This window comes from Pleurodeles waltl, chromosome 4_1 (assembly GCF_031143425.1).
Source record: "Pleurodeles waltl isolate 20211129_DDA chromosome 4_1, aPleWal1.hap1.20221129, whole genome shotgun sequence".
In the NCBI taxonomy this organism is placed as follows: Eukaryota; Metazoa; Chordata; class Amphibia; order Caudata; family Salamandridae; genus Pleurodeles; species Pleurodeles waltl.
Genome location: NC_090442.1, coordinates 5,981,020 through 6,008,778, shown reverse-complemented (window position 1 = coordinate 6,008,778; position 27,759 = coordinate 5,981,020). Strand labels below are relative to the sequence as shown.

Sequence of the window (27,759 nt, the reverse complement as noted above, 5' to 3'; positions counted from 1 at the left end):
AGTAATGACACAGACGGGGGTCCCCAGATTCTAAATATGATTCAGTGGGGGTCCCTGGGTTCTATTAATGTTAAAGTGGGGGTCCACAGAAATCAAAAGGTTGGGAACCACTGGTTTAATCCTTTCTGCAGGGTCTCTTGTCCAGGCCTTCCAAATTTGATGGCAATATTTTAATATATAACGTCTTTTCAAGCTTGTCCTTATTGGTGCTGTAGAGTTGGGGGGCCTAGGCCCTCATACTAGAAAATAAGATGACGCAGACACAGCGACATGGATCCCCATCACACAATCCAGGCAGGGCACTAACTCACGTGACCAGTCGTCCTCACACCCTTCTCTATGAATGACCAACATGCCGAGGCGGAGCACCAAGTGCGCAGCAAAACAGCATCAGTGGTCCCCAATCCACGCACGCCGTACACAATGTTTCACATAAAGATGACACTATGAATATACATCATCCGCATCACACAAACCAGGCAGGACAGTAACTAACATGACCGATCGTCCTCACACCCTTCTCTATGAATGACCGACATGCCGAGGCAGAGCACCAAGTGCACAGCAAAACAGCATCAGTGGTCCCCAATCCACGCACGCCGTACACAATGTTTCACATAAAGGTGACACTATGAAGATACATCATCCCCATCACACAAACCAGGCAGGACAATAACTCACGTGACCGATCGTCCTCACACCCTTCTCTATGAATGACCGACATGCCGAGGCTGAGCACCAAGTCTGCAGCAAAACAGCAGCAGTGGTCTCCAATCCACACACGCTGTACACAATGTTTCACATAAAGGTGATAATATGAAGATACATCATCCCCATCACGCAAACCAGGCAGGGCACTAACTAACATGACCAATCGTCCTCACACCCTTCTCTATGAATGACCGACATGCCGAGGCTGAGCACCAAGTCTGCAGCAAAACAGCATCAGTGGTCTCCAATCCACACACGCCTTACAGAATGTTTCACATAAAGGTGATAATATGAAGATACATCATTCCCATCACGCAAACCAGGCAGGGCGCTAACTAACATGACCGATCGTCCTCACACCCTTCTCTATGAATGACCGACATGCCAAGGCGGAGCACCAAGTGTGCAGCAAGAAGACTGGAGCACATCCGCGTCCTATATGCACGACAGCCAATACTTACCACACATGTGGCGCTATAAACACTGTCATCCTTCATAAATAGCTGTGGTGGTAACCTCATGCCCAGTCTGCACCACAGAGTACCTGGTGTCACATCACTGGATATACATGTGTATGGAGACCTTTAAATCCATAAGCCCTTGAATGCACCCACTGCTCCGCCCTAAACTAAACCTTGTCCAGAAAGGACTATTTCCTGATAAAACATATGTATAAAATATGGAGGAAGATATGATAGAGTTTATAACTCTGAATCTGGATAGTGTTTCAGACTTCAGCTTGGTACAATGGGCCAAAAAGCAACCATTATGTGTCCTGCAATCTCATCTCACGCACAGACATGCATACACACACAACACACACAATCTCACACACACACACGCACACACACATACACACACAATCTCTCTCACACACACACACACACACACACACACACTAACACACAATTCAATTTGAAAAATAAATTAAAATACATGTAAGCATTAAATTAAAAGTTTAACACACCCCCCTCCTGTCCAGGCACATGGGGCCAGATTTATCAAGTAGTTGCGTCACCCTTGCACCACACAACGGGGCACAAGAGTAATGCAACTCTTAAGCTAGATTTATCAAGGCACACAAGGCCACCTGAGAGGCTTGATAAATCTAGAGTAATGCGACGCAGCGTACATTGCTGCATTGCGTTACTCTGCTCCAGGAAGGCGTTCCATGGGTGGAGCGTTGGAGTTCCCACGCATCCACAAATGAATTTTGGCGCATTTCTAGATTTACCATTACTGGTAGACCTGGGAATGTGTCAAAATGCTGTGCATCCCTGGGGGGAAGAGGAGTAACGAGGAGAGATATCTTTTTTCTCCTTGTTTTTCCTCTTTCTATGTGTGATGCATTTTGCAGCACGCATAGAACGAGGAAAATGCCTCAGGAGATTGTTTTTGTGCAGGAAACAATCCTTCCTGCACAAAAATAACGCAGTCACACTTGCACCATGGAGCAAGGGTACCTATGTTGGCGCTGGGCAGCAGACTCTGCGCCAGCGCAGGGCAAGACAGGAATGCCCCTTATATTGTTGAATACGGTACATTTCTATCCTTTCACTATCCCGCAGCGCAGTGCAGCAAGGTGACCCGCTGTGCCGCATGAGCTTTTGATAAATGTGTTATTGGTGAAGAGATAGGCCTTCCTCCCTTGAGAATACAAATCAAATCTCTTTGTCTCTTGGGCTAAAGGGAAGCCCATGTGTCAGAAGCACAGAAACAGGACTGTGCGCAGGGGCCTCAGTAGGGATGAGTGATTAAGAGGGAGTGTAGCCGTGAGGGAGGGGCAGGAGCAGCAGGTAAGACTGGTGCACATTTATATACCCACCCTGGCCTCATACATGGCCTCTCATTGGGTGTTATTTATATACCCACCCTGGCCTCATACGTGGCCTCTCATTGGGTATTATAGATATTCCCACCCAGGCCTCATATGGATATTATTTATATACCCACCCGGGCCTCATACATGGCCTCTCATTGGGTGTTATTTATATACCCACCCTGGCCTCATACGTGGCCTCTCATTGGGTATTATATATATTCCCACCCAGGCCTCATATGTGGCCTCTCATTGGGTGTTATTTATATACCCACCCGGGCCTCATACGTGGCCCCTCATTGGATGTTATTCATATACCCACACAGGCCTCATACGTGGCCCCTCATTGGGTGTTATTTATGTACCCACACAGGCCTCATACTTGGCCCCTCATTGGATATTATTTATATACCCACACAGGCCTCATACGTGGCCTCTCATTGGGTGTTATTTATATACCCACACAGGCCTCATACGTGGCCTCTCATTGGGTGTTATTTATATACCCACACAGGCCTCATATGTGGCCTCTCATTGGGTGTTATTTATATATCCACTGAGCCTCATACGTAGCCTCTCATTGGGTGTTATATATATACCCACCCAGGCCTCATACATGGCCTCTCATTGGGTGTTATTTATATACCCAACCAGGCCTGACACGTGGCCTCTCATTGGGTGTTATTTATATACCGACCCAGACATCATACGTGGCCTTTCTTTGGGTGTTATTTATATACCCATCCAGGCCTCATGCATGGCCTCTCATTGGGTGTTATTCATATATCCACCTGAGCCTCATACGTGGCCTCTCATTGGACCTTATATATATACCCACCCAGGCCTCGTATATGGCCTCTCATTGGGTGTTATATAAATACCCAGCCAGGCCTCACACATGGCCTCTCATTGGGTGTTATTTATATATCCTACCGAGCCTCCTACGTGGCCTCTCATTGGGTGTTATATAAACACCCAGCCAGGCCTCATACATGGCCTCTCATTGGGTGTTATATATATATATATATATATATATATATGTATATATATATATATATATATGTATACCCACCTGGGCCTCATACATGGCCTCTCATTGGGTGTTATACTTATACCCACCCAGGCCTCATATGTGGCCTCTCATTCTGTGCTATTTATTGTAGGAGGCTGGCCTGGTTTGTAGTGAGTACCAAGGGGTACTTACACTCTGCACCAGGTCCAGGTATCCCTTATTAGTGTAGAAGAGGTGTTTCTAGCAGCTTAGGCTGAACTAGGAGACAAGTAAAGCTCCTACTATACCACTGGTGTCATATGCACAATATCATAAGAAAACACAATACACAGATATACTAAAAATAAAGGTACTTTATTTTTATGACAATATGCCAAAAGTATCTCAGTGAGTACCCTCAGTATGAGGATGCCAAATATACACAAGATGTATGTACACAATACCAAAAATATGCAGTAATAGCAAAAGGAAGTAATGCAAGCAATGTACAGTCACAATAGATTGCAATGAGAGCACATAGGTATAGGGGCAACACAAACCATATACTCCAAAAGTGGAATGCGAACCACAAATGGACCCCAAACCTATGTGAGCTTGTAGAGGGTCGCTGGGACTGTAAGAAAACAGTGAGAGTTAGAAAAATAGCCCACCCCAAGACCCTGAAAAGTAGGTGTAAAGTGCACCTAAGTTCCCCAGAGAGCACAGAAGTCGTGATAGGGGAATTCTGCAAGAAAGAACAACACCAGCAATGCAACCAAAGTGGATTTCGGGACAAGAGTACCTGTGGTACAAGGGGACCAAGTCCAAGAGTTGCGACAAAGTCGAGATTGGGCAGATGCCCAGGAAATGCCAGCTGAGGGTGCAAAGAAGCTGCCACCGGATGGTAGAAGCTGTGGATTCTGCAAGAATGAAGAGGACTAGGAACTTCCCCTTTGGAGGATGGATGTCCCACGTTGTGAAGAAGCTTACAGAGGTGTTCCCACGCAGAAAGACCGCAAACAAGCTTTGCTAGCTGCAAGGGTCGCAGTTAGGGTTTTCGGATGCTGCTGTGGCCAGGAGGGACCAGAATGACGCCAATTGCGTGAGGAGACAGAGGGGCCACCCAGCAAGACAAGGAGCCCTCTCAGAAGCAGGCATCACCCGCAGAAGTGCCGGAACAGGCACTACAAAGAGGAGTGAACCGGAGCTCACCGAAGTCACAAAAGAAGATCCAACGACGCCAGAGGACAACTCAGGAGGTTGTGCACTGCAGGTTAGAGTGTCGGGGACCCAGGCTTGGCTGTGCACAAAGGAAATCCTGGAAGAGTGCACAGGAGCCGGAGCAGCTGCAAATCACACGGTACCCAGCAATGCAGTCTAGCGTGGGGAGGCAAGGACTTACCTCCACCAAACTTGGACTGAAGAGTCACTGGACTGTGGGAGGCACTTGGACAGAGTTGCTGAGTTCCAGGGACCATGCTCGTCGTGCTGAGAGGGGACCCAGGGGACCGGTGATGCAGTCTTTTGTTGCCTGCGGTTGCAGGGGGGAAGATTCCGTCGACCCACAGGAGATTTCTTCGGAGCTTCTAATGCAGAGAGGAGGCAGACTACCCCCACAGCATGCACCACCAGGAAAACAGTTGAGAATGCGGCAGGATCAGCGATACAAGGTTGCAGTAGTCGTCTTTGCTACTTTGTTGTGGTTTTGCAGGAGTCCTGAGCAGTCAGCGGTCGATTCCGTGGCAGAAGGTGAAGAGAGAGATGCAGAGGAACTCTGATGAGCTCTTGCATTCGTTATCTGAAGAATTCCCCAAAGCAGAGACCCTAAATAGCCAGAAAAGGAGGTTTGGCTACTTAGGAAGGAGGATAGGCTAGCAACACAGATAAGAGCCTATCAGAAGGAGTCTCTGATGTCACCTGCTGGCACTGGCCACTCAGAGCAGTCCAGCGTGCCAGCAGCACCTCTGTTTCCAAGATGACAGAGGTCTGGAGCACACTGGAGGAACTCTGGGCACCTCCCAGGGGAGGTGCAGGTCAGGGGAGTGGTCACTCCCCTTTCCTTTGTCCAGTTTCACGCCAGTGCAGGGCTGGGGGATCTCTGAACCGGTGTAGACTGGCTTATGCAGAGATGGGCACCATCTGTGCCCATCAAAGCATTTCCAGAGGCTGCGGGAGGCTACTCCTCCCCAGCCCTGACACCTTTTTCCAAAGGGAGAGGGTGTAACACCCTCTCTCTGAGGAAGTCCTTTGTTCTGCCTTCCTGGGCCAAGCCTGGCTGAACCCCAGGAGGGCAGAAACCTGTCTGAGGGGTTGGCAGCAGCAGCAGCTGCAGTGAAACCCCAGGAAAAGGCAGTTTGGCAGTACCCGGGTCTGTGCTAGAGACCCGGGGGATCATGGAATTGTCTCCCCAATGCCAGGATGGCATTGGGGTGACAATTCCATGATCTTAGACATGTTACATGGCCATGTTCGGAGTTACCATTGTGAAACTATACATAGGTAGTGACCTATGTATAGTGCAGCGTGTAATGGTTTCCCCGCACTCACAAAGTCCGGGGAATTTGCCCTGAACAATGTGGGGGCACCTTGGCTAGTGCCAGGGTGCCCACACACTAAGTAACTTAGCACCCAACCTTTACCAGGTAAAGGTTAGACATATAGGTGACTTATAAGTTACTTAAGTGCAGTGGTAAATGGCTGTGAAATAACGTGGACGTTATTTCACTGAGGCTGCAGTGGCAGGCCTGTGTAAGAATTGTCAGAGCTCCCTATGGGTGGCAAAAGAAATGCTGCAGCCCATAGGGATCTCTTGGAACCCCAATACCCTGGGTATCTCAGTACCATACACTAGGGAATTATAAGGGTGTTCCAGTATGCCAATGTGAATTGGTGAAATTGGTCACTAGCCTGTTAGTGACAATTTGGAAAGCAAAGAGAGAGCATAACCACTGAGGTTCTGGTTAGCAGAGCCTCAGTGAGACAGTTAGTCATCACACAGGGAACACATATAGGGCACACTTATGAGCACTGGGGCCCTGGCTGGCAACTAAAACAACATATATACAGTGAAATATGGGGGTAACATGCCAGGCAAGATGGTACTTTCCTACATTTATATACCCACCCGGGCCTCATACGTGGCCTCTCATTGGGTGTTATTTATATATCCACCCGGACCTCATACGTTGCCTCTCAGGTGTTATTTATATACCCACCCGGGCCTCATACGTGCCCTTTTATTTGGTGTTATTTATATACCCACCTACGCCTCATACGTGGCCTCTCATTGAGTATTATTTAAATACCTACCCGGGCCTCATACATGGCCTTTCATTGGGTGTTATTTATATACCCATCCAGGCCTCATACGTGGTCTCTCATTCAGTGTTATTTATATATCCAACCGGACCTCATATGTGGTCTCTCAACTGGTGTTTTAAATGTACCCACCTGGGCCTCATACTTGGCCTCTCATTGGGTGTTATACAAATACCCACCCAGGCCTGATACGTGGCCTCTCATTGGGTGTTATTTATATACCCATCCAGGCCTCATACGTGGTCTCTCATTTAGTGTTATTTATATATCCAACCGGACCTCATATGTGGTCTCTCAACTGGTGTTTTAAATGTACCCACCTGGGCCTCATACGTGGCCTCTCATTGGGTGTTATATAAATACCCACCCAGGCCTGATACGTGGCCTCTCATTGGGTGTTATTTATATACCCACCCGGGCCTCATATGTGGCCTCTCATTGGGTGTTATTTAAATATCCAACCGGGCATTATATGTGGTCTCTCAACGGGTGTTATAAATGTACCCACCTGGGCCTCATACATTGCCTCTCATTGGGTGTTATATATGTACTCAGCCAGGCCTCATACGTGGCCCCTCATTGGATATTATTTAAATACCCACCTAGGCCTCATACATGGCCTCTCATTGGGTGGTATATATTGTAGGAAAGTACCGCCAGCCTCCTTGATATATATATATATATATATATCTCTCTATATATATATATAAAATAAAAATATATATATATGTATATATATATATATATGTATATATATATATATATACACACCCACCCGAGCCTCATACGTGGCCTCTCATTGAGTATTATTCATATACTCACCTGGGCCTCATACATGGCCTCTCATTGGGTGTTATTTACATACCAACCCAGGCCTCATATGTTGCCTCTCATTGGATGTTATTTCTATACCCATCCAGCCTCATACACGGGCTCTCATTGGGTGTTACTTATATACCCACCCTGGCCTCATTCGTAGCCTCTCATTGGGTGTCTTTGGAGTATGCCTGTTGTGTTTGTGTGTCTGTGTATCCCTGTGTTTGCATGGCTGTATGCATGTCTTTGTGTAAGTGCGTGTGTGTGTGTGTGTGTGTGTATGTGTATGTGTGTGTGTGCACACATGTACAAACATATGTTTCAGTGCTGGGGGCAGTGTTCCTCCATCTCTCTCCCTCTCTCTCTGTCTTTCTGACTAGTCCTTTCTTTTTCTCCATACCCAAACACTAAACATGTATGATTTGCTGAATCTAACTGGCCAACTGGAGTCAAAGCACCGGGTAACTCCACCCGCTCTCTCCACTGCCTCTCTCAGACCCTCCCCTGACCCTTCCTCCATCTTTCATGGTCTTCTTGAACTCATAAGTGGCTGTTTTCACAAAAGGTCCCTGGAACCAAGCTGTATCCGGCTGATGAGCCCATCACTAGGGTGAAACCGGTCCTGGGTTGCTTGTGTTCTTGTTCAGGGAGGACCTGGCCGGGCTGGACTGTTCCTATTGGAGCAGGGCCAAGACTGATTTGCATATGGCTGGTCCAAACTGAGGTGGCCTGGTGTGCACGATTATAATAGATTGCAATGCGGCCCGAGTGATTACCAGTGGCTGACATTAATTCAAGCATCCATCCATCACTGTTGTGCGTATTCACAAAAGGCATAGGTACTTTTCAACCTTATTTTCAGAATTCTTATTTTAGACTGTCCAAAAGGAAAGATGTTTAAAAAAATATATGAAAGGCACTAACCTTCAAAAAAGCACATTCAAATCAAATATTGTTCTGTGTAAGCTATGTATATTTCTGAAACAATATTTGCTTTGTTCATCAATCAAATGTGGGTGTGGAAAGCTAAAAAGTAAAATATCCTCACCTTTGTGCAGACACAGAGTCTCTCTCAGATGAGGCTGTAAATCTCTCCATGAAGAGGAATCTTCTGTTCCAGGCTCATTTCTCACCCAGGGGCAGCTCTGTCCAGGGAGTGCTCCTTGTCTGTCATGAAGGTTGCACTGGGAAACTGGTACAGAGGAGGGAGAGACAGGTACAGAGAGATGGAGGGGGGATGGAGAGACAGGAACAGAGAGATGGAGGGAGAGACAGGTACAAAGAGATAGAGGGAGGGAGAGACAGGTACAGAGAGATGGAAGGAGAAGGGAGAGACAGGTACAAAGAGAGGGAGGGCGGAGGGAGAGACAGGTACAGACAGATAGAGGGAGGAGGGAGAGACATGTACAGAGAGATGGAGGGAGGGAGGAGGGAGAGATAGGTACAGGGAGATAGAGAGAGGAGAGACAGGTACAGAGAGATAGAGGGAGGGAGAGACAGGTACAGAGAGATGGAGGGAGGAGGGAGAGACAGGTACAGAGAGATGGAGGGAGGAGGGAGGAGGGAGAGACAGGTACAGAGAGATGGTGGGAGAGACAGGTACAGAGAGAGAGAGGGAGGAGGAGAGACATGTACAGAGAGATGGAGGGAGGGAGAGACATGTACAGAGAGAGAGAGGGAGGAGGGAGAGACAGGTACAGAGAGACAGACGGAGAGACAGAGAGATGGAGGGAGGAGGGAGAGACAAGTAGAGAGAGAGAGATGAGGGAGAGACATGTACAGAGAGAGAGCGGGAGGAGGGAGAGACATGTACAGAGAGATGGAGGGAGGGAGAGACATGTACAGAGAGAGAGAGGGAGGAGGGAGAGACAGGTACAGAGAGACAGAGGGAGAGACAGGTACAAAGAGATGGAGGGAGGAGGGAGAGACAGGTAGAGAGAGAGAGAGGAGGGAGAGACAGGTACAGAGAGACAGAGGGAGAGACAGGTACAAACAGATGGAGGGAGGAGGAGAGACAGGTACAGAGAGATAGAAGGAGGCGGAAGAGATAGGTGCAGAGAGATAGAGAGAGGAGAGAGACAGGTACAGAGAGATATAGAGAGGGAGGAGGGAGAGACAGGTACAGAGAGATATAGAGAGGAGAGAGACGGGTACAGAGAGATAGAGAGAGGGAGGAAGAGGAAGCGGAAGACAAAGAGGGAGAGAAACAGTTACAGGGAAAGAGAGAGGAGAAAAAGAGGAGTTCAGATCAATCTGATATATTGTCTGAGAAAAATATTGGGCCAAATTTAAGAAGGGCCTAGCGCCACCTAGGGGCACATTAGTACCATTTTTGTTTACTAATGTGGCGTTAGGTTGGCAAAAACACAGCTCCAATTTACAAACTGGTGCAATGCACGCATTGTGCCACTTTGTAACCCTTTGCGTCACATCATTTTTAACGCCTGCTCAGTGCAGGCGTTAAAGTGAGGCGCACCTTTGTTTATAATGGGCCTCTGTGTACTTTACAGGATTAGCACCAACATTTTTGGTGCTAGTCCTGCAAAGTATCACAACAGCGTCAGAAATTGTGACTCTGTTGATCCCAACGTGAGCCATAGGGCGCTGTATCATTGACACGGAGCACACATGGTGGTGTTAGGGGGGGAGCAATGGGGTGCAAGAAAAGAGGTGCTTCATGTAATGAACAAATCATGTAATGAATTAATCATGTAATAACGAATCATGTAATGAATGAATCATTTAATGAACAAATAACGTAATGAGTAAATCATTTAATGAATGAACCATGTAATGAATCATGTAATGAAGCGCCACTTTTCACAAATCTGGGCCATTGTGTCATAAATGTCATCATCGTCCCTTTGGAGTTAATAGAAAATCAACCGCCAAAGAGAGAGCTGTTTTGTAAATGACATTTAAGACACAATATTAAAGTCAGACATTATTTTTGTCAATGATTCTCTGACACTCAACCCTCTTTGTGTTTCTTTGCACAGCTGTAGACAGAAGTGCTGTGCACAGTAACACAAGAGCATCGGCAGTGTGGAGGTATCACAGACCAGGTCACGGAGGACTGTGAGGGGTGTGAGCTCAAACAGCCTAGTACAATACAACATGACATGTTAGGAACATACTTACATGTGAGAGTGTGAGGTGGGAGGGGTGTGAGGCAGGGGCGTACCCACCAAGCATGCAGCAGGTGTAGTGGCACTGGGGTACAGGGCTGTGAGGGGCGTGAGGCAGGGGCGTACCCACCAAGCATGCAGCAGGTGTAGTGGCACCGGGGCCCAGGGCTGTGAGGGGTGTGAGCTCAAACAGCCTAGTACAATACAACATGACATGTTAGGAACATACTTACATGTGAGAGTGGGAGGGGTGTGAGGCAGGGGCGTACCTACCAAGCATGCAGCAGGTGTAGTGGCACCGGGGCCCAGGGCTGTGAGGGGTGTGAGCTCAAACAGCCTAGTACAATATAACATGACATGTTAGGAACATACTTACATGTGAGAGTGGGAGGTGGGAGGGGTGTGAGGCAGGGGCGTACCTACCAAGAGTGCAGCACGTGTAGTGGCACTGGGGCCCACAGGGTTGTAAGGAGTGTGAGGCAGGGGCGTAGTTACCAAGCGTGCAGCAGGTGTAGTGGCACTGGGGTACAGGGCTGTGAGGGGTGTGAGCTCAAACAGCCTAGTACAATATAACGTGACATGTTAGGAACATACTTACATGTGAGAGTGTGAGGTGGAAGGGGAGTCAGGCCGGGGCGTACCTACTAAGCGTGCAGCAGGTGTAGTGGCACTGGGGCCCAGGGCTGTAAGGGGTGTGAGCTCAAACAGCCTAGTACAAAATAACATGACATGTTAGGAACATACTTGAATGTGAGAGTGTGAGGTGGGAGGGGTGTGAGGCAGGGGTATACCTACCAAGAGTGCAGCAGGTGTAGTGGCACTGGGGCCCAGGGCTGTGAGGGGCCCACTGCACTCCAGTTGTATCTGGTTTAGAGCTCTTGGCATCCCTGCTGCACCACTGGTACAAGACAGATATGTTGAAGGAGCTGCACTCAGTAAAAGTAAGAAGGGTACATTTACCAATACTACCCACGTCTACCTCACTCCTGTGTCTACAACCACTGCCCTCACTTTCAGCATCTACTCTCCTAGAGTGATGCTCACTAACATGGCTGAACCCAAACCTACATGAAGGCCAGGCCGTGCCATAGGGGCACTGTGCACATCTGACATGATGTCATGCACCACAACATGTTGGAACAGAGCAGGAAACAATCTTTACCTGGAGAGAGACACAGAGACATAACATGTTGACTCAAAGTAAGAGAAGCTTTTTTCCTGGCCAGAGACACAGAGACATAACATGTCGACTCAAAGTAAGAGAAGCTTTTTACCTGGCCAGAGACACAGAGACATAACATGTTGACCCAAAGTAAGGGTGTAGGAGGCTGGCCCTCTATGTAGTGTGCAACGCTAGGCACACTGTGCAGGGGGTCCGGCAACCACACGCTGGTTTACAAATGTAAAAACTAGATCACCTGATGCTCTAATTTTTATGGTAGCTTGGTCGAGCAGTTAGGCTAATCTTGGAGAACTGCAAAGCATTTTTTCACAGTATCAATCATGCAACTCAAGCATTCAAAGGAATAACTCGAGACCAATTTATAAAAATACTTCAGAGTTTTATATAATTTTTAAGACCAAGATTTTCAAAATTGGTTAAGTACTTTTTGATATATGGATTTTTGAAGATTAAAAAAAATAGTAGTTTAGTGCGTAACCACGCACCATGGGAATCAATGTAAAGTCACCTTAAAAATACATATAAAATCACAGTTGCTTTACCAAGTTCTTCTTTTGCAGGTTGGTCGAGGTTGTTGGTGGACACACTGTGCCAGCTGGAGAAGTTCAGGCGGCTCCCGGTTTTGGCGGGAGCAGCGGTTAAAAGTATCTGGAGCTGATGCAGGGCCACTGTGGGCCACTGCATGTGGAAAATGTCTAGTCAGGTGAGTTTAGGTGGGGTAACCTTGGAATCCAAGATGGCAAGATCCAGGGACACTCTGGGGTGGTGATGGACAAGGGAGTGGTCACTCCCCTTTCCTTTGTCCAGTTTCGTGCCAGAGCAGGGACTGGGGGTCCCTGAACTGGTGTAGACTGGATTATGCAAGGAGGGCACCATCTGTGCCCTTCAAAGCATTTCCAGAGGCTCTGGGAGGATACTCCTCCCATGCCTGTAACACCTATTTCCAAAGGGAGAGGGTGTAACACCCTGCTCCTATTGGAAATGCATTGTTCTGCCTTCCTGGGATTGAGCTGCTCAAGCTCCAGGAGGGCAGAAGCCTGTCTGGGAGGTGGCAGCAGCTGGGACAACCACGGGAGGCTGGTATGGTAGTACTGTGGAGCACCCTGAGTGCATGGAATTGTGAAACAAATACTGGAATCAGTATTAGGGTACAATTCCCAGTTGTTAAACACCTTACTTGGCCATAGTCCGAGTTACCACTGTGAAGCTGTACATGGGTATTGACCTATGTCCAGTGCACACTTAAAATGGCATCCCCGATCTTACAAAGTCTGGGAAAATGAGCCTGGACGACGTGCTGGCACCTCTACTAGTGCAGGGGGTGCACTCACAAACAGGTACTTTGCACCCAGCCTTCAGCGTCTGAAGGCCTGAAATATATATGTGACTTATGTGACTTATAAGTGACCTGGTGCATTGAAAATGGCTGTGAAATAGTGCATGCACTATTTCACACAGGCTGCAATGGCAGTCCTGTAGGAGCCTTTGCATGGGCTCCCTATGGGTGGCAAAAGCTATGCTGCAGCCCATAGGGATCCCCTGGAAACCAGATGTCCTGGGTACCTGAGTACCATGTACTAGGGACATATAAGAGGGTCTAGCAGGATCCCAGTGACACAGTCAAGACACACTGACAAACAGGCCAAAAATGGGGGTATCCATGCTGAGGCTACTTTCCCATATTCTGGTTCTTGCTAAATCTTTTATCACGTGTTCTTGTGTGTTCTAGGAAACATACTGTGATTTACTCCTGCTTTCATGGGCTCTGGGGTGGGTTCTATTACTTACCTTTGGTGTTTTCTTACACTCCCATCAAGTCTCCTCTACACACTACACTTGCCTGGGTGGGAAAACGACTTTCGCATTCTACTATTTTAGTATATGGTTTGCGTTCCGCCTAGGCCCATTTCTAACTATTGTGTTTTTCACTATGTGTACTGTTTTCTAACAGTTTTTACAGGTAATTCTGCATTCTAGTGTATATACTTTGTGTATGTTCCTTACCTCCTGAGGGTGTACAGCCTCTAAGGTATTTTTGGCATTTGTTTCACCAACATAAAGTACCTTTATTTTTGTAACACTGAGGCCCATATTGATACTTTTTTAGCGCTGCGTTTGCGCAGCTTTTTGACTCAAAAACGGTGCCAAATTACAAAATACAATTGTATTTTGTAAGTTTGCACTGCTTTTGCGTAAAAATGCAGCGCGAATGCGGCGCTAAAAAAGTATAAATATGGGCCTCAGTATTTTCTTTCATGTGTGTAAATACGGTGTGTCTGCAGTGGTATTGCATGAGCTTTGCATGACTCCTAGTTAGGCCTTGGATGCTCGCGTATATTCTACCCCTAGAGAGCCTGGCTTCTAGACACTGACTACATTTCCCTAACAAGGGATAACTGGACCTGGTATAAGGTGTAAGTACCTTTGGTACCCACTACGAACCAGGCCAGCTCCTACACTTACCCATAGTAAATGCAGTTGATGGTGGACAGGGCACACAGGCAGTGTGCCATGTCGAGTTTGTGTTTTAGGTTTGCACCAGGACTTTCAGCCTGTGATGGCAGTGCCGGGTACATCTGGATGCATGGCCCTAGAGGGTGGCACAATCATTGCTGCTGCCTTCAGGGGCCTACCCATAGTACCCCATGCCCTGGGTACTTAAGTACTCTCTTACTAGGGACTTATAGTGGTAGCTAGGGGTGTATCCAATTGTTCCAATGCATCACAACAGTTTTAGGGAAAGAGCTCTGGCCCAGGGAACCTGGTTAGCAGGGGCCCTGGGCACAATACTTTCTAGGCTACATTATACATCAGGCACGAAGTGGGGGATAACAATGTCAAAAAGAGGCCTTTTCTAACAGAGACATAACATGTTGACCCAAAGTAAGAGAAGCTTTTAACCTGGACAGAGACACAGAGACATAACATGTTGACCCAAAGTAAGAGAAGCTTTTTACCTGGGTAGAGACACAGAGACATAACATGTTGACCCAAAGTAAGAGAAACATTTTACCTGGGTGGAGACACAGAGACATAACATGTTGACTCAAAGTACGAGAAGTGTTTTACCTGTACGGAGGCACAGAGAGGTTTTCAGAAGAGAGAGCGGAGGATTCTGGGAAGAACCTTGACCATCTCCAGCTTGGCCTTGGAGACCAGCACAGCTCTGCACCCTGGGGTGGTAGAACACTTCTCTCTCCACTGCAGGGTGGTAGAACCCGAAGAGAGGGGCGGAGGAGATGAGAGAGAAAACAAATACAAGAGATTAAGTGAGGAAAGGTGTGAATTTTTTCCACTCCAAGCTGCAGGGCCCTAATTAACAACCACTCACAATAACCAAGAAAGTCTTCAGTACTTTGCACACTCTAGTAGCGTAGTAACATGGTGTTAGACATGTTTAACTTCAATGCGCTATTATTCTTGTTCATCACAAGATACAAAATTGTGTGCTTGTGAATGAGCCTGATTCACAAAGGCAAACTTACACCTTTGTCTACGTTTACAATTGTTTGTCATTCACGAAAGTATTTTACTAGCAGAATCTTTACGACTTCCGAGTACCCGCACTTAAAAGATAGAACACTCTTTTTATATGTGGAGGCTCCGCTGTCATAAAGAAACTACTCATAAAATACCTTTGTGTGAGAAAGTAGCCTCTTTCTAGCCTTGTTACCCCCACTTTTGGCCTGTTTGTGAGTATACATCAGGGTGTTTTCACTGTCTCACTGGGATCCTGCTAGCCAGGGCCCAGTGCTCATAGTGAAAACCCTATGTTGTCAGTATGTTTGTTATGTGTCACTGGGACCCTGCTAGCCAGGACCCCAGTGCTCATACGTTTATGGCCTATATGTATGTGTTCCCTGTGTAATGACTAACTGTCTCACTGAGGCTCTGCTAACCAGAACATCAGTGGTTATGCTCTCTCTTTACAAATTGTCACTAACAGGCTAGTGACTAAATTTACCAATTCACATTGGCATACTGGTACACCCATATAATTCCCTAGTATATGGTACTGAGGTACCCAGGGTATTGGGGTTCCAGGAGATCCCTATGGTCTGCAGCATTTCTTTTGCCACCCATAGGGAACTCTGACAATTCTTACACAGGCCTGCCACTGCAGCCTGCGTGAAATAACGTCCACGTTATTTCACAGCCATTTACCACTGCAATTAACTAACTTATAAGTCACCTATATGTCTAACAACCTGGTGAAGGTTGGGTGCAAAGTTACTTAGTGTGTGGGCACCCTGGCACTAGCCAAGGTGCCCCCACATCGTTCAGGGCAAATTCCCCGGACTTTGTGAGTGCGCGGACACCATTACATGCGTGCACTGTACATAGGTCACTACTTATGTACAGCTTCACAATGGTAAGTCCGAACATGGCCATGTAACATGTCTAAGATCATGGAATTGTCACCCCAATGCCATTCTGGCATTGGGGGGACAATTCCATGATCCCCCGGGTCTCTAGCACAGAACCCGGGTACTGCCAAACTATCTTTCCGGGGCCTCCACTGCAGCTGTTGCTGCTGGCAACCCCTCAGACAGGTTTCTGCCCCCCTGGGGTCCAGGCAGCTCTGGCCCAGGAAGGCAGAACAAAGGATTTCCTCTGAGAGAGGGTGTTACACCCTCTCCCTTTGGAAATAGGTGTGATGGGCTGGGGAGGAGTAGCCTCCCCTAGCCTCTGGAAATGCTTTGATGGGCACAGATTGTGCCCATCTCTGCATAAGCCAGTCTACACCGGTTCAGGGATCCCCCAGCCCTGCTCTGGTGCGAAACTGGACAAAGGAAAGGGGAGTGACCACTCCCCTGACCTGCACCTCCCAGGGGAGGTATCCAGAGCACCTCCAGTGTGTCTCAGACCACTGCCATCTTGGAAACAGAGGTGTCTGTGGCACACTGGACTGCTCTGAGTGGCCAGCAGGTGACGTCAGAGGCTCCTTCTGATAGGCTCTTACCTCTCTTAGTAGCCAAACCTCCTTCCTAGGTAGCCAAACCTCCTTTTCTGGCTATTTAGGGTCTCTGCTTTGGGGAATTCCCCAGATACCGAATGCAAGAGCTCACCAGAGTTCCTCTGCATCTCCCTCTTCACCTTCTGCCAAAGGATCGACTGCTGACTGCTCAGGACGCCTGCAAAACTGCAACAAAGTAGCAAAGACGACTACTGCAACCTTGTATTGCTTCATCCTGCCGGCTTTCTCGACTGTTTCCTGGTGGTGCATGCTGTGGGGGTAGCCTGCCTCCTTTCTTGCACCAGGAGCTCTGAAGAAATCTCCTGTGGGTCGAAGGAATCTTCCCCCTGCAACCGCAGGCAACAAAAAACTGCATCACCGGTCCTCTGGGTCCCCTCTCAGCACACCGAGGGTGGTCCCTGGAACTCAGCAACTCTGTCCAAGTGACTCCCACAGTCCAGTGACTCTTCAGTCCAAGTTTGGTGGAGGCAAGTCCTTGCCTTCCCACGCTAGACTGCATTGCTGGGTACCACGTGATTTGCAGCTGCTCCGGCTCCTGTGCACTCTTCCAGGATTTCCTTCGTGCACAGCCAAGCCTGGGTCCCCGACACTCTAACCTGCAGTGCACAACCTTCTGAGTTGTCCTCCGGCGTCGTGGGACTCCCTTTTCTGACTTCGGGTGGACTCCGGTTCACTCCTCTTCTAAGTGCCTGATCAGGTACTTCTGCGGGTGCTGCCTGCTTCTGTGAGGGCTTCCTGACTTGCTGGGCGCCCCCTCTGTCCCCTCATCCAAGTGGCGACATCCTGGTCCCTCCTGGGCCACAGCAGCATCCAAAAACCCCAACCGCTGCCCTTGCAGCTAGCAAGGCTTTTTTGCGGTCTTTTTGCGTGGGAACACCTCTGCAAGCTTTTTCACGACGTGGGACATCCATCCTCCAAAGGGGAAGTTCCTAGTCCTCTTCATTCTTGCAGAACACAAAGCTTCTTCCATCCAGTGGCCGCTTCCTTGCACCCTCAGCTGGCATTTCCTGGGCATCTGCCCACTCTCGACACTGTCGCGACTCTTGGACTTGGTCCCCTTGTCTTACAGGTACTCAGGTCCGGAAATCCACTGTTGTTGCATTGCTGGTGTTGGTCTTCCTTGCAGAATCCCCCTATCACGACTTCTGTGCTCTCTGGGGGTTGTAGGTGCACTTTACACCTACCTTACAGGGTCTTGGGGTGGGCTATTCTTCTAACCCTCACTGTTTTCTTACAGTCCCAGCGACCTTCTATAAGCTCACATAGGTTTGGGGTCCATTTGTGGTTCGCATTCCACTTTTGGAGTATATGGTTTGTGTTGCCCCTATATCTATGTGCTCCTATTGCAATCTACTGTAACTTTACATTGCTTGCATTACTTCCTTTTGCTATTACTGCATATTTTTGGTATTGTGTACATATATTTTGTGTATATTTGGCATCCTCATACTGAGGGCACTCACTGAGATACTTTTGGCATATTGTCATAAAAATAAAGTACCTTTATTTTTAGTATATCTGTGTATTGTGTTTTCTTATGATATTGTGCATTTGACACCAGTGGTATAGTGGGAGCTTTGCATGTCTCCTAGTTCAGCCTAAGCTGCTGTGATATAGCTACCTTCTATCAGCCTAAGCTGCTAGAAACACCTCTTCTACACTAATAAGGGATAACTGGACCTGGTACAGAGTGTAAGTACCCCTTGGTACCCACTACAAGCCAGGCCAGCCTCCTACACTTTGTGAATAGCAAACAATTGTAAACTTACTCAAAAGTGTAAGCTTATCTTTGTGAATAAGTCCCAATGTAGCTCCTTTCCCTGATTCTAAATAAGGTGTGAAACATTTGCTGACGATGACCACATTAGGCTAAGTCAGGCTGCAACAGTATTTTAATAGCTCATGTGGCACCATCACACCTCCTTAGGGTGCGCCAGCTGCAAGTTCATGTTAATACATTTTTACTGAATCGGAATAACTGAGAAGTCAGACTAAAGCTCCTCGAGTCGGACATAAACCGCTTGTTTCTATTCACTGATTTAGAACTGTGATTTAATCTCAGCACAAAACGCAGCTGTGATCCCAGGAGGGGGTGTGAAGGGTCTCCAGGGCAAGATCAGTGCAGCTTCCTGAGGGACGGAGGGATGGAGAGAGAGGGGCACAAACTGAGGGACATAGAAGATAGGGAGAAGGACTGATGACCAAGGGAAGCAGCGAGGGAGAAGGTGGAGGGGCTGTGATCTAGAGTGAGAGGATTGAAAGGAGGAGAAAGAAGGTGGATGCAGGAGGGAAAGCGTAAAAGGAGACCCCACGGGTGGAGCGGTCACTGAGGGAGTGAAGGGAGCAAATAATATTTAATGTCCTGGCACTGTTCAGCGAGAGGGGTCCTGAATGGCTGTTCAGGAGGACCTGGTGGAAAACGCTGTGAAAAGTGGAGTGTTTATAACCAGATTACATTGGTGACGTGTGCTCACTGTGCGCCTTGCCTTCAAACCTAGGGCTGATGTGCCAACTTACCTTAAAAAGTACATTCAAAGATGAACTATTTCCCCCCAGCCCCGCTGAACGCGCGTGCCCTTATTTCAGTCAGTCAGAGTCAGGGCAAGGATTTGAAGCACATTCACATTTCATCAGCGACCGCTCTTCACTGCGGCCCTTTCTGACATGTCATCCTCACCATCATCATCATCATCACTGGCCACAGCGCCCCCTTCAGGAGCCTTCCACAGCTCTCGGGACTCAGAACATTCAATAATCATCATCATCACCATCATCATCAATATCATCACCATCTTCACTATCGTCATCACCATTGTCGCCATCATCATCCTCACGGGCCACAGCACACCCTTCAGGAGCCTTCCACAGCTCTCGGGACTCAGAACATTTAATAATCATCATCATCATCATCATCACTGGCCACGGTGCCCTCTTCAGGAGCCTTCCACAGCTCTTGGGACTCAGAACATTTAATAATCATCATCATCACCATCATCATCAATATCATCACCATCTTCACTATCGTCATAACCATCATCGCCATCATCATCATCACTGGCCACAGCACCCCCTTCAGGAGCCTTCCACAGCTCTTGGGACTCAGGACATTTAATAATCATCATCATCACCATCATCATCATCATTGGCTACGGTGCCCTCTTCAGGAGCCTTCCACAGCTCTCGGGACTCAGGACATTTAATAATCATCATCATCACCATCATCATCAATATCATCACCATCTTCACTATCGTCATAACCATCATCGCCATCATCATCATCACTGGCCACAGCATCCCCTTCAGGAGCCTTCAGCAGCTCTCGTGACGCAGAACACTTAATAATCACCATCATCATCACCAATAATGACCGGGGCACCTCCTTCATGAGCCATCTGTAGCTCTCAACCCTGACAAGATTTAATAATCACCATCATCATCATCACTGAGAGGGGCCCCCCCTTCAGGAGCCTTCTGCAACTGTCAACACTTAGGGCCCAATTCACAAAGATAAATTTAGATCAAAAGTCTAACTTTACACCAGAAGCCTAACTTTACACCTGAAGTCCAACATTACACCTGAAGTCTAAATTTACACTTGAAGTGTAACTTTACACCAGAACTCTAACTTTACACCTGAAGCTTAACTTTACACCTGAAGTGGAACTTTACACCTGAAGTCCAACATTACAGCTGAAGTCTGAATTTACACCAGAAGTGTAACTTTACACCAGAACTCTAACTTTACCCCTGAAGCTTAACTTTATACCTGAAGTGTAACCTTACACCTGAAGTCCAACTTTATACTTGATGTCTAACTTTACACCTGAGCCTAACTTTACACCTGAAGTCCAACATTACACCTGAAGTCTAACTTTACACCTGAAGTGCAAATTAAGACCTAAAGTCTAACCTAGAGCAATCGTCTAACTTTACTACTTTTTGATATTCACAAAGGTAAGTTCCTACTAGCAAGTTTACTGCTAGTAAACTTACTAGTAGTAAAATCACTAGTAGTAAAGTTACCAGCAGTACTTTACCTTTTGTGAATATTGAATAGTAGTACAGTTAGACTTTCAGTCTAACTTTACCTTTGAGAATCGGGCCCTTAATCTTCATCATCATCACCATCCTCATCATCACCATCCAGCGGAATGTACAATATTAAACAATGTTTAGGACAAAACTGTGAATCAGGCGTTACTGCTGGGGCCGACGAACAACTACAAACTGCGCCTCTGTGATTAAAATGTAGAATTAGGAGCCTCTATTTCTTTTCATCTGCAGTTCTCCTAATCATGTCTGAAGCAGAGAAGCTCTTTCACGTGCCACAAGGGGTCGCAGGGTTTAAAAATCAACTCCACACTTCTTACCCAGACGGTAGAGCACGATGTTTATGAATGTAGTCACTGCAACCATCACTCCCAGGGCTATCGCCTGCTTCCTTACACGAGGAATCTCCGGGCCACCTGGAGAGGAAATCACAGAATCCGGCATTTAACTTTACATGTGGGAGAGGCTCACCTGCTTGTAGCTGGAGAACAAAATTATAGGAGGACTTGTAATAGCCTCAGTTAGGGTGTGTCACGTCATTCCAATAAATATCAGTGTGTGCGAAGACTGGTCACTGAGTGTGTTTACGAAGACTGGTCACTGAGTCTCATTGTGTGTCAAGACTGGTCCCTTTGTCTCAGTGTGTCAAGACTGGTTCCTGAGTCTCAGTGTGTGCCAAGACCGGTCACTGAGTCTCAGTGTGTGCCAAGACCGGTCACTGAGTCTCAGTGTGTATAAATACTGGTCACTGAGCCTCAGTGTGTGCCAAGATTGGTCACTGAGTCTCAGTGTGTATGAAGACTGGCCACTGAATCTCAGTGTGTGTCAAGACTGGTCACTGAGTCTCAATGTGTGTTTCATGACTGGTCACTGAGTCTCAGTGTGTGTCAAGACTGCCAAACTGGTCACTGAGTCTCAGTGTGTACCAAGATTGTTCACTGAATCTCAGTGTGTTCCAAGAGTGGTCACTGAATCTCGGTGTGTGTCAAGACTGGTCACTGAATCTCGGTGTGTGCCAAGACTGGCCACTGAGTCTTGGTACACGCCAAGACTGAAACTGAGAACTCTGCATATAAAATGATAGAACAGGCCTATCTTTTTATGTACGGAGTCTCTTCTATGAGGGTGAAGTCTGCAAAATTACTATTAGTAAAACTAAACTCATAGTTTGTGAATACTAAAAAATAGTAACCATACACAAAAGTTTAAGTTTGCCTTAGTGAAGAAGGTCAAAGGGTGCCAATGTTCACCACAACCTCTCAATGTGTACTAGTGTCTGATATTTCTTTTTAGTGAGCACCAAGAATGAGTCATTATTTCATTGGGTTCAACATTGCCTCTTGATGTGTGCTGATGCTGACCATTGCCTCTTGGTGTGTGTCAATGCTGACTATTGCGTCTCAGTTTGTGCCAATAATGACCATTGCCTCTAAGTGTGTGCTGATGCTGGCCAGTGCCTCTCACTGTGTGCCAATGCTGACCATTGCCTTTCACTGTGTGCCAATGCTGACCATTGCCTTTCACTGTGTGCCAATGCTGACCATTGCCTCTCAGTGTGTGCCAATGCTGACCATTGCCTTTCAGTGTGTGCCGATGCTGACCATTGCCTTTCACTGTGTGCCAATGCTGACCATTGCCTCTCAGTGTGTGCCAATGCTGACCATTGCCTCCCAGTATGTGCCAAGCAGACCGTTGACTCTTAATATGTGTCAATGCTGACCATTGCCTCTCAGTGTGTGCCAATGCTGGTCATTGCCTTTCAGTGTCCCAATGCTGACCATTGTCTCTCAGTGTGTGCCGATGCTGACCATTGCCTCTCAGTGTGTGCCAATGCTGGTCATTGCCTTTCAGTGTGCCAATGCTGACCATTGCCTCTCAGTGTGTGCCAATGCTGACCATTGCCTCCCAGTGTGTGCCAAGCAGACCATTGACTCTTAATGTGTGCCAATGCTGACCATTGTCTCTCAGTGTGCCAATGCTGACCATCGCCCCTCAGTGTGTGCCAATGCTGACCATTGCCTTTAAGTGTGTGCCAATGCTGACCATTGCCGCTCAGTGTGTGCTGATGCTGACCATTGCCTTTCAGTGTGTGCCAATGCTGACCATTACCGCTCAGTGTGTGCCAAGCAGACCGTTGACTCTTAATATGTGTCAATGCTGACCATTGCCTTTCAGTGTGTGCCAATGCTGACCATTACCGCTCAGTGTGTGCCAATGCTGGTCATTGCCTCTCAGTGTGTGCCAATGCTGACCATTGCCACTCAGTGTGTGCCAATGCTGACCATTACCGCTCAGTGTGTGCCAATGCTGACCATTGTCTTTCAGTGTGTGCCAATGCTGACCATTGCCACTCAGTGTGTGCCAATGCTGACCATTACCGCTCAGTGTGTGCCAATGCTGGTCATTGCCTCTCAGTGTGTGCCAAGCAGACCGTTGACGCTCAGTGTGTGCCAATGCTGACCATTGCCTCTCAGTGTGTGCCAATGCTGACCATTACCGCTCAGTGTGTGCCAATGCTGACCATTGCCTTTCAGTGTGTGCCAATGCTGACCATTGCCGCTCAGTGTGTGCCGATGCTGACCATTCCCTCTCAGTGTGTGCCGATGCTGACCATTCCCTCTCAGTGTGTGCCGATGCTGACCATTGCCTCTCAGTGTATGCCGATGCTGACCATTGCCGCTCAGTCTGTGTCAATGCTGACCACTGCCTCTCAGTGTGTGCCAATGCTGACCATTGCCGCTCAGTCTGTGCCGATGCTGGCCATTGCCGCTAATTGTGTGCCAAGCAGACCGTTGACTCTTAATATGTGTCAATGCTGACCATTGCCTCTCAGTGTGTGCCAATGCTGGTCATTGCCGCTCAGTGATTGTGAAGAATAAGTCACTGTCTTGTGTGTCCAGGCTGATCACTGATTGTCAGTGGTTTTATATCAAAATATCACATATGGAAATATTGACTTGCACATGTATCTTTCCAAAATATCATCGACCAATATATCACCAAGGTAAACATACACAGGGAAGTATAGATTTACTACTCTAACCCCACATCTGCATACCTTCACAATATGATGCTAACCAGTATTGTGGAGTTGATACGTTTGCAGATTAATATTAAAAACTATATTTTGTGGTAGCACGCCAGTGTCAGCCAGTGCAGTTACGAGTCATTACCTCCCAGTGTGCACGAACACTGGCCAGTTACTCCTGTGTGTGTCACAGTAACTCAGTAATGTCACAGGACACCAGCTCAGGACTGTGACTGCCACCGCTGGGACCATGCCAATGTCAGCCGGTACCAAGATAGGATAGTTACACTCAAGTCCAGATTTACTTACACTTTCCCCCGTTGCAAACTGACCAACGTGGTGCAAAGTGATACTTTGGGACTGAGTTTCCACTGGAAAAGGTGCTTTGTGCTGGTGGAAAGGGTCTCCTCCCTCAGTCCAGTTAGCGCTGCTTTGCGTCACTTTGCGTCAATTTGCACTGGCGGCGTTCTTGGGGTGTTAGTGGGTTGGATCAGCACAAGCACCCATATTTTGGATGAAAAGCTGAATCTACTAAGCTATCCAGACCAGGCTTTGCATCTTAGCTAATGCTTCCTTGAAGCAAGTGTTAACAAGGGGAAATGTTTTTATTCCTAGGGTGCTGCAGGGCGCAGCACATATCCTAATAATTGGGATCCTTTTTAGCTTATCTAAGTATAGGACTTTACGCTGGAAGGATATGCTTCAAGTACAAATCCTAAGCTATACAGCACACACTCACCTTTGCACCACAGTGCAATGCCGTCCATTGGGCGATGGCAGCAGGCCAGTCTTAGCAGAAATGTCCCTGCAAGGTTCTTCCCTTCTCTCCTGCGCAGCACAGTGCAGCAAATCTGTCTGCTGCGTTGCGTGTCCTACCTTTATGTGTGATTACTTCATTTGCCCTGCACTGACCGTGTACATTTACTCTGGCCGGACTAAATCAGACGCACTATTAGATAAAAGAGGGGTTTCTTCTGCCCCCGTCCAGACCATATAACACTAACCATATGAGGTTTACTCACCTCTGTCCTGTGAGGCTGCATCAGAAGTACCTGTAGATGAGGTCTACCCACCTCTCTCCTGTGAGGCTGCATCAGAAGTACCTGTAGATGAGGTCTACCCACCTCTGGCCTGTGAGGCTGCATCAGAAGTACCTGTAGATGAGGTCTACTCACCTCTCCCCTGTGAGGCTGCATCAGAAGTACCTGTAGATGAGGTCTACTCACCTCTCTCCTGTGAGGCTGCATCAGAAGTACCTGTAGATGAGGTCTACCCACCTCTGGCCTGTGAGGCTGCATCAGAAGTACCTGTAGATGAGGTCTACTCACCTCTCTCCTGTGAGGCTGCATCAGAAGTACCTGTAGATGAGGTCTACTCACCTCTGGCCTGTGAGGCTGCATCAGAAGTACCTGTAGATGAGGTCTACTCACCTCTCTCTTGTGAGGCTGCATCAGAAGTACCCCTAGTTTGATTCATTCTCTGAGCCCTCCTCGATGCCATTGAAGCCTCCACAGATGATCAGGATACTGAGAGGTGCAGGAAGCAGTGAGAGGTGCCCTAGTATGAATTGCATCTCTTGAGCCGCTAGGGAGGGGTCTATATTACAGATACAGGAAACTCCACTTAGAAAGTGCTGATGGCAGCATTGTGCTATCTGTGTGTGAGGGTTGGAGGATGCGGGTGCAGATAAGAGTCTATAATAATCTCCATGTCTCACTCCTATAGAGTGTGTACATGTGGTGGGACTCTAGACAACTCTCTAACATAACCCAGGTGTCACTGTGCACTCTGCTCAGAGTGTGTCTGTGTGTGTCTGTGAGAGAGAGAGAGAGTATGTGTGTGTGTGAGCGAGAGCATGCATGTGTGTGAGTGTGGTTTGGGTGTGGGTGTGTGTGTGAGAGAGCATGCATGAGTGTGTGTGTATGTGTGAGAGAGCATGCATGAGTGTGTCTGTATGTGTGAGAGAGCATGCATGTATGCGAGTCTGTGGGTGTGTGTGTGAGATCATGCATGTGTGTGAGTGTGTGACAGAGAGCATGCATGTGTGAGAGTGTGTGTGTGTGAGCAAGAGCATGCATGTGTGTGAGTATGGTTTGGGTGTGTGTGTGAGAGAGCATGCATGTGTGTGAGTGTGTGACAGAGAGCATGCATGTGTGAGAGTGTGTGTGTGTGAGCAAGAGCATGCATGTGTGTGAGTGTGTGAGGGCGAGAGAAAGAGAGGGGAGAAGATGGCAAGACTGATAATCACTGAAGCTCTTGTGCCACTGGTACCAAGCTTCTCTGGTTAGCTGCAACTCACTTGAAATACATCTGGAGATGCTTGTGCCACGGATCAGAGGTGACCCATCTGGTAGTTTGGTCAAACTGTTCCTGTGGGATCAAGGATGATTTGCATATACCTGGTCCCTGTCTGAGTTGGAATGCTGGGCAAAATAACGATGGGCTGGGATTAATGTGGGGTGGAGCTCTCGGAGTTTTACTATCTAAAATCTCCATGAAATTCCGCAGAGTTCTGCGTGCGGAGGAATACTGCTGTGAAAACCGTCGGCAGGCCGCAGGCTGCATTTTTCTATGCTTGTATCTGAAATTAATTATTTATAGGAACTCAAGGTGATTAGAAGCTGCACCCACCACATAGAGGATCAAAGCACATGCTTCCGAGGCCTAACTGCAGGACCATGTTAGTGAGGCCCCAGTACCCATCCATGTAGAAGGTAGGAGAGCGGGGGAAGAGGGGAGGTGGGCGCAGTGAAGTTGTGCGCATCCCTGGCTTCAGTGTAATCAGGGACGGACTGGATACCTACAGCAACCAATGTTCAGACCAGAGTACAACGTACCTCCAGTCTGAGGCAGCTTTGTGTTTAACTGGGTGAGAGTGGATGCATAACCTTTCAGCTCAGCTGGTGTTATACACACAGTGCTATTAATACCTTTTACTTGAGTCATGCTGGTTGTAGGAGGCTGGCCTGGCTTGTAGTGGGTACCAGAGGTACTTACACCTTGTGCCAGGTCCAGTTATCCCTTATTAGTGTAGAAGAACTGTTTCTAGCAGCTTAGGCAATAGAAGTCAGCTATGGCAAAGCAGCTTAGGCTGAACTAGGAGACATGTAAAGCTCCTACTATACCACTGGTGTCATATGCACAATATCATAAGAAAACACAATACACAGAAGTACTAAAAATAAAGGTACTTTATTTTTATGACAATATGCCACAAGTATCTCAGTGAGTACCCTCAGTAAGAAGGTAAGTAATATACACAAGTTATATGTACACAAACCAAAATTAAGTAAGTAAGAGCAAGAAAAGTAATGCAAGCAGTGTAGAATTACAATAGGTTGCAATAGGAGCACATAGGTATAGGGTCATATACTCCAAAAGTGGAATGCAAACCACGAATGGACCCCAGACATATGTGAGCTTGTAGAGGGTCACTGGGACTGTAAGAAAACAGTGAGGGTTAGAAAAATACCCCACCCCAAGACCTTGAAAAGTAGGAGTAAAGTACACCTACTACCCCCAGAGAGCACAGAAGTCGTGATAGGGAGATTCTGCAGGAAGAACAAACACCAGCAATGCAACAACAGTGGATTTCCGGACCTGAGTACCTGTAAGACAAGGGGACCAGGTCCAGTAGTCACAAAAGTGTCGAGAGTGGGCAGGAGCCCAGGAAATGACAGCTGAGGGTGCAAGGAAGCTGCCACCGGATGGAAGAAGCTTGGAGTTCTGCAAGAAAG

At 47.6% G+C, this 27,759-nt stretch overlaps 1 protein-coding gene across 1 annotated transcript in view; it reads right to left on the bottom strand.

The window, feature by feature from the left end:
* Nucleotides 1-25,575, bottom strand: part of LOC138287223 (E3 ubiquitin-protein ligase TRIM39-like) — a 48,471-nt gene extending 22,896 nt beyond the window's left edge. Inside the window, exons 1-4 of the mRNA XM_069227579.1 lie at nucleotides 25,453-25,575; nucleotides 21,315-21,410; nucleotides 15,036-15,167; nucleotides 8,704-8,847 (exon numbers count right to left, since the gene is read on the bottom strand). Of these exons, the coding sequence (XP_069083680.1) occupies nucleotides 8,704-8,847; nucleotides 15,036-15,167; nucleotides 21,315-21,410; nucleotides 25,453-25,522 (442 nt within the window). The 5' untranslated portion in view covers nucleotides 25,523-25,575. The remainder of the gene's footprint in view (nucleotides 1-8,703; nucleotides 8,848-15,035; nucleotides 15,168-21,314; nucleotides 21,411-25,452) is intronic.
* Nucleotides 25,576-27,759: the final 2,184 nt, after the last annotated feature.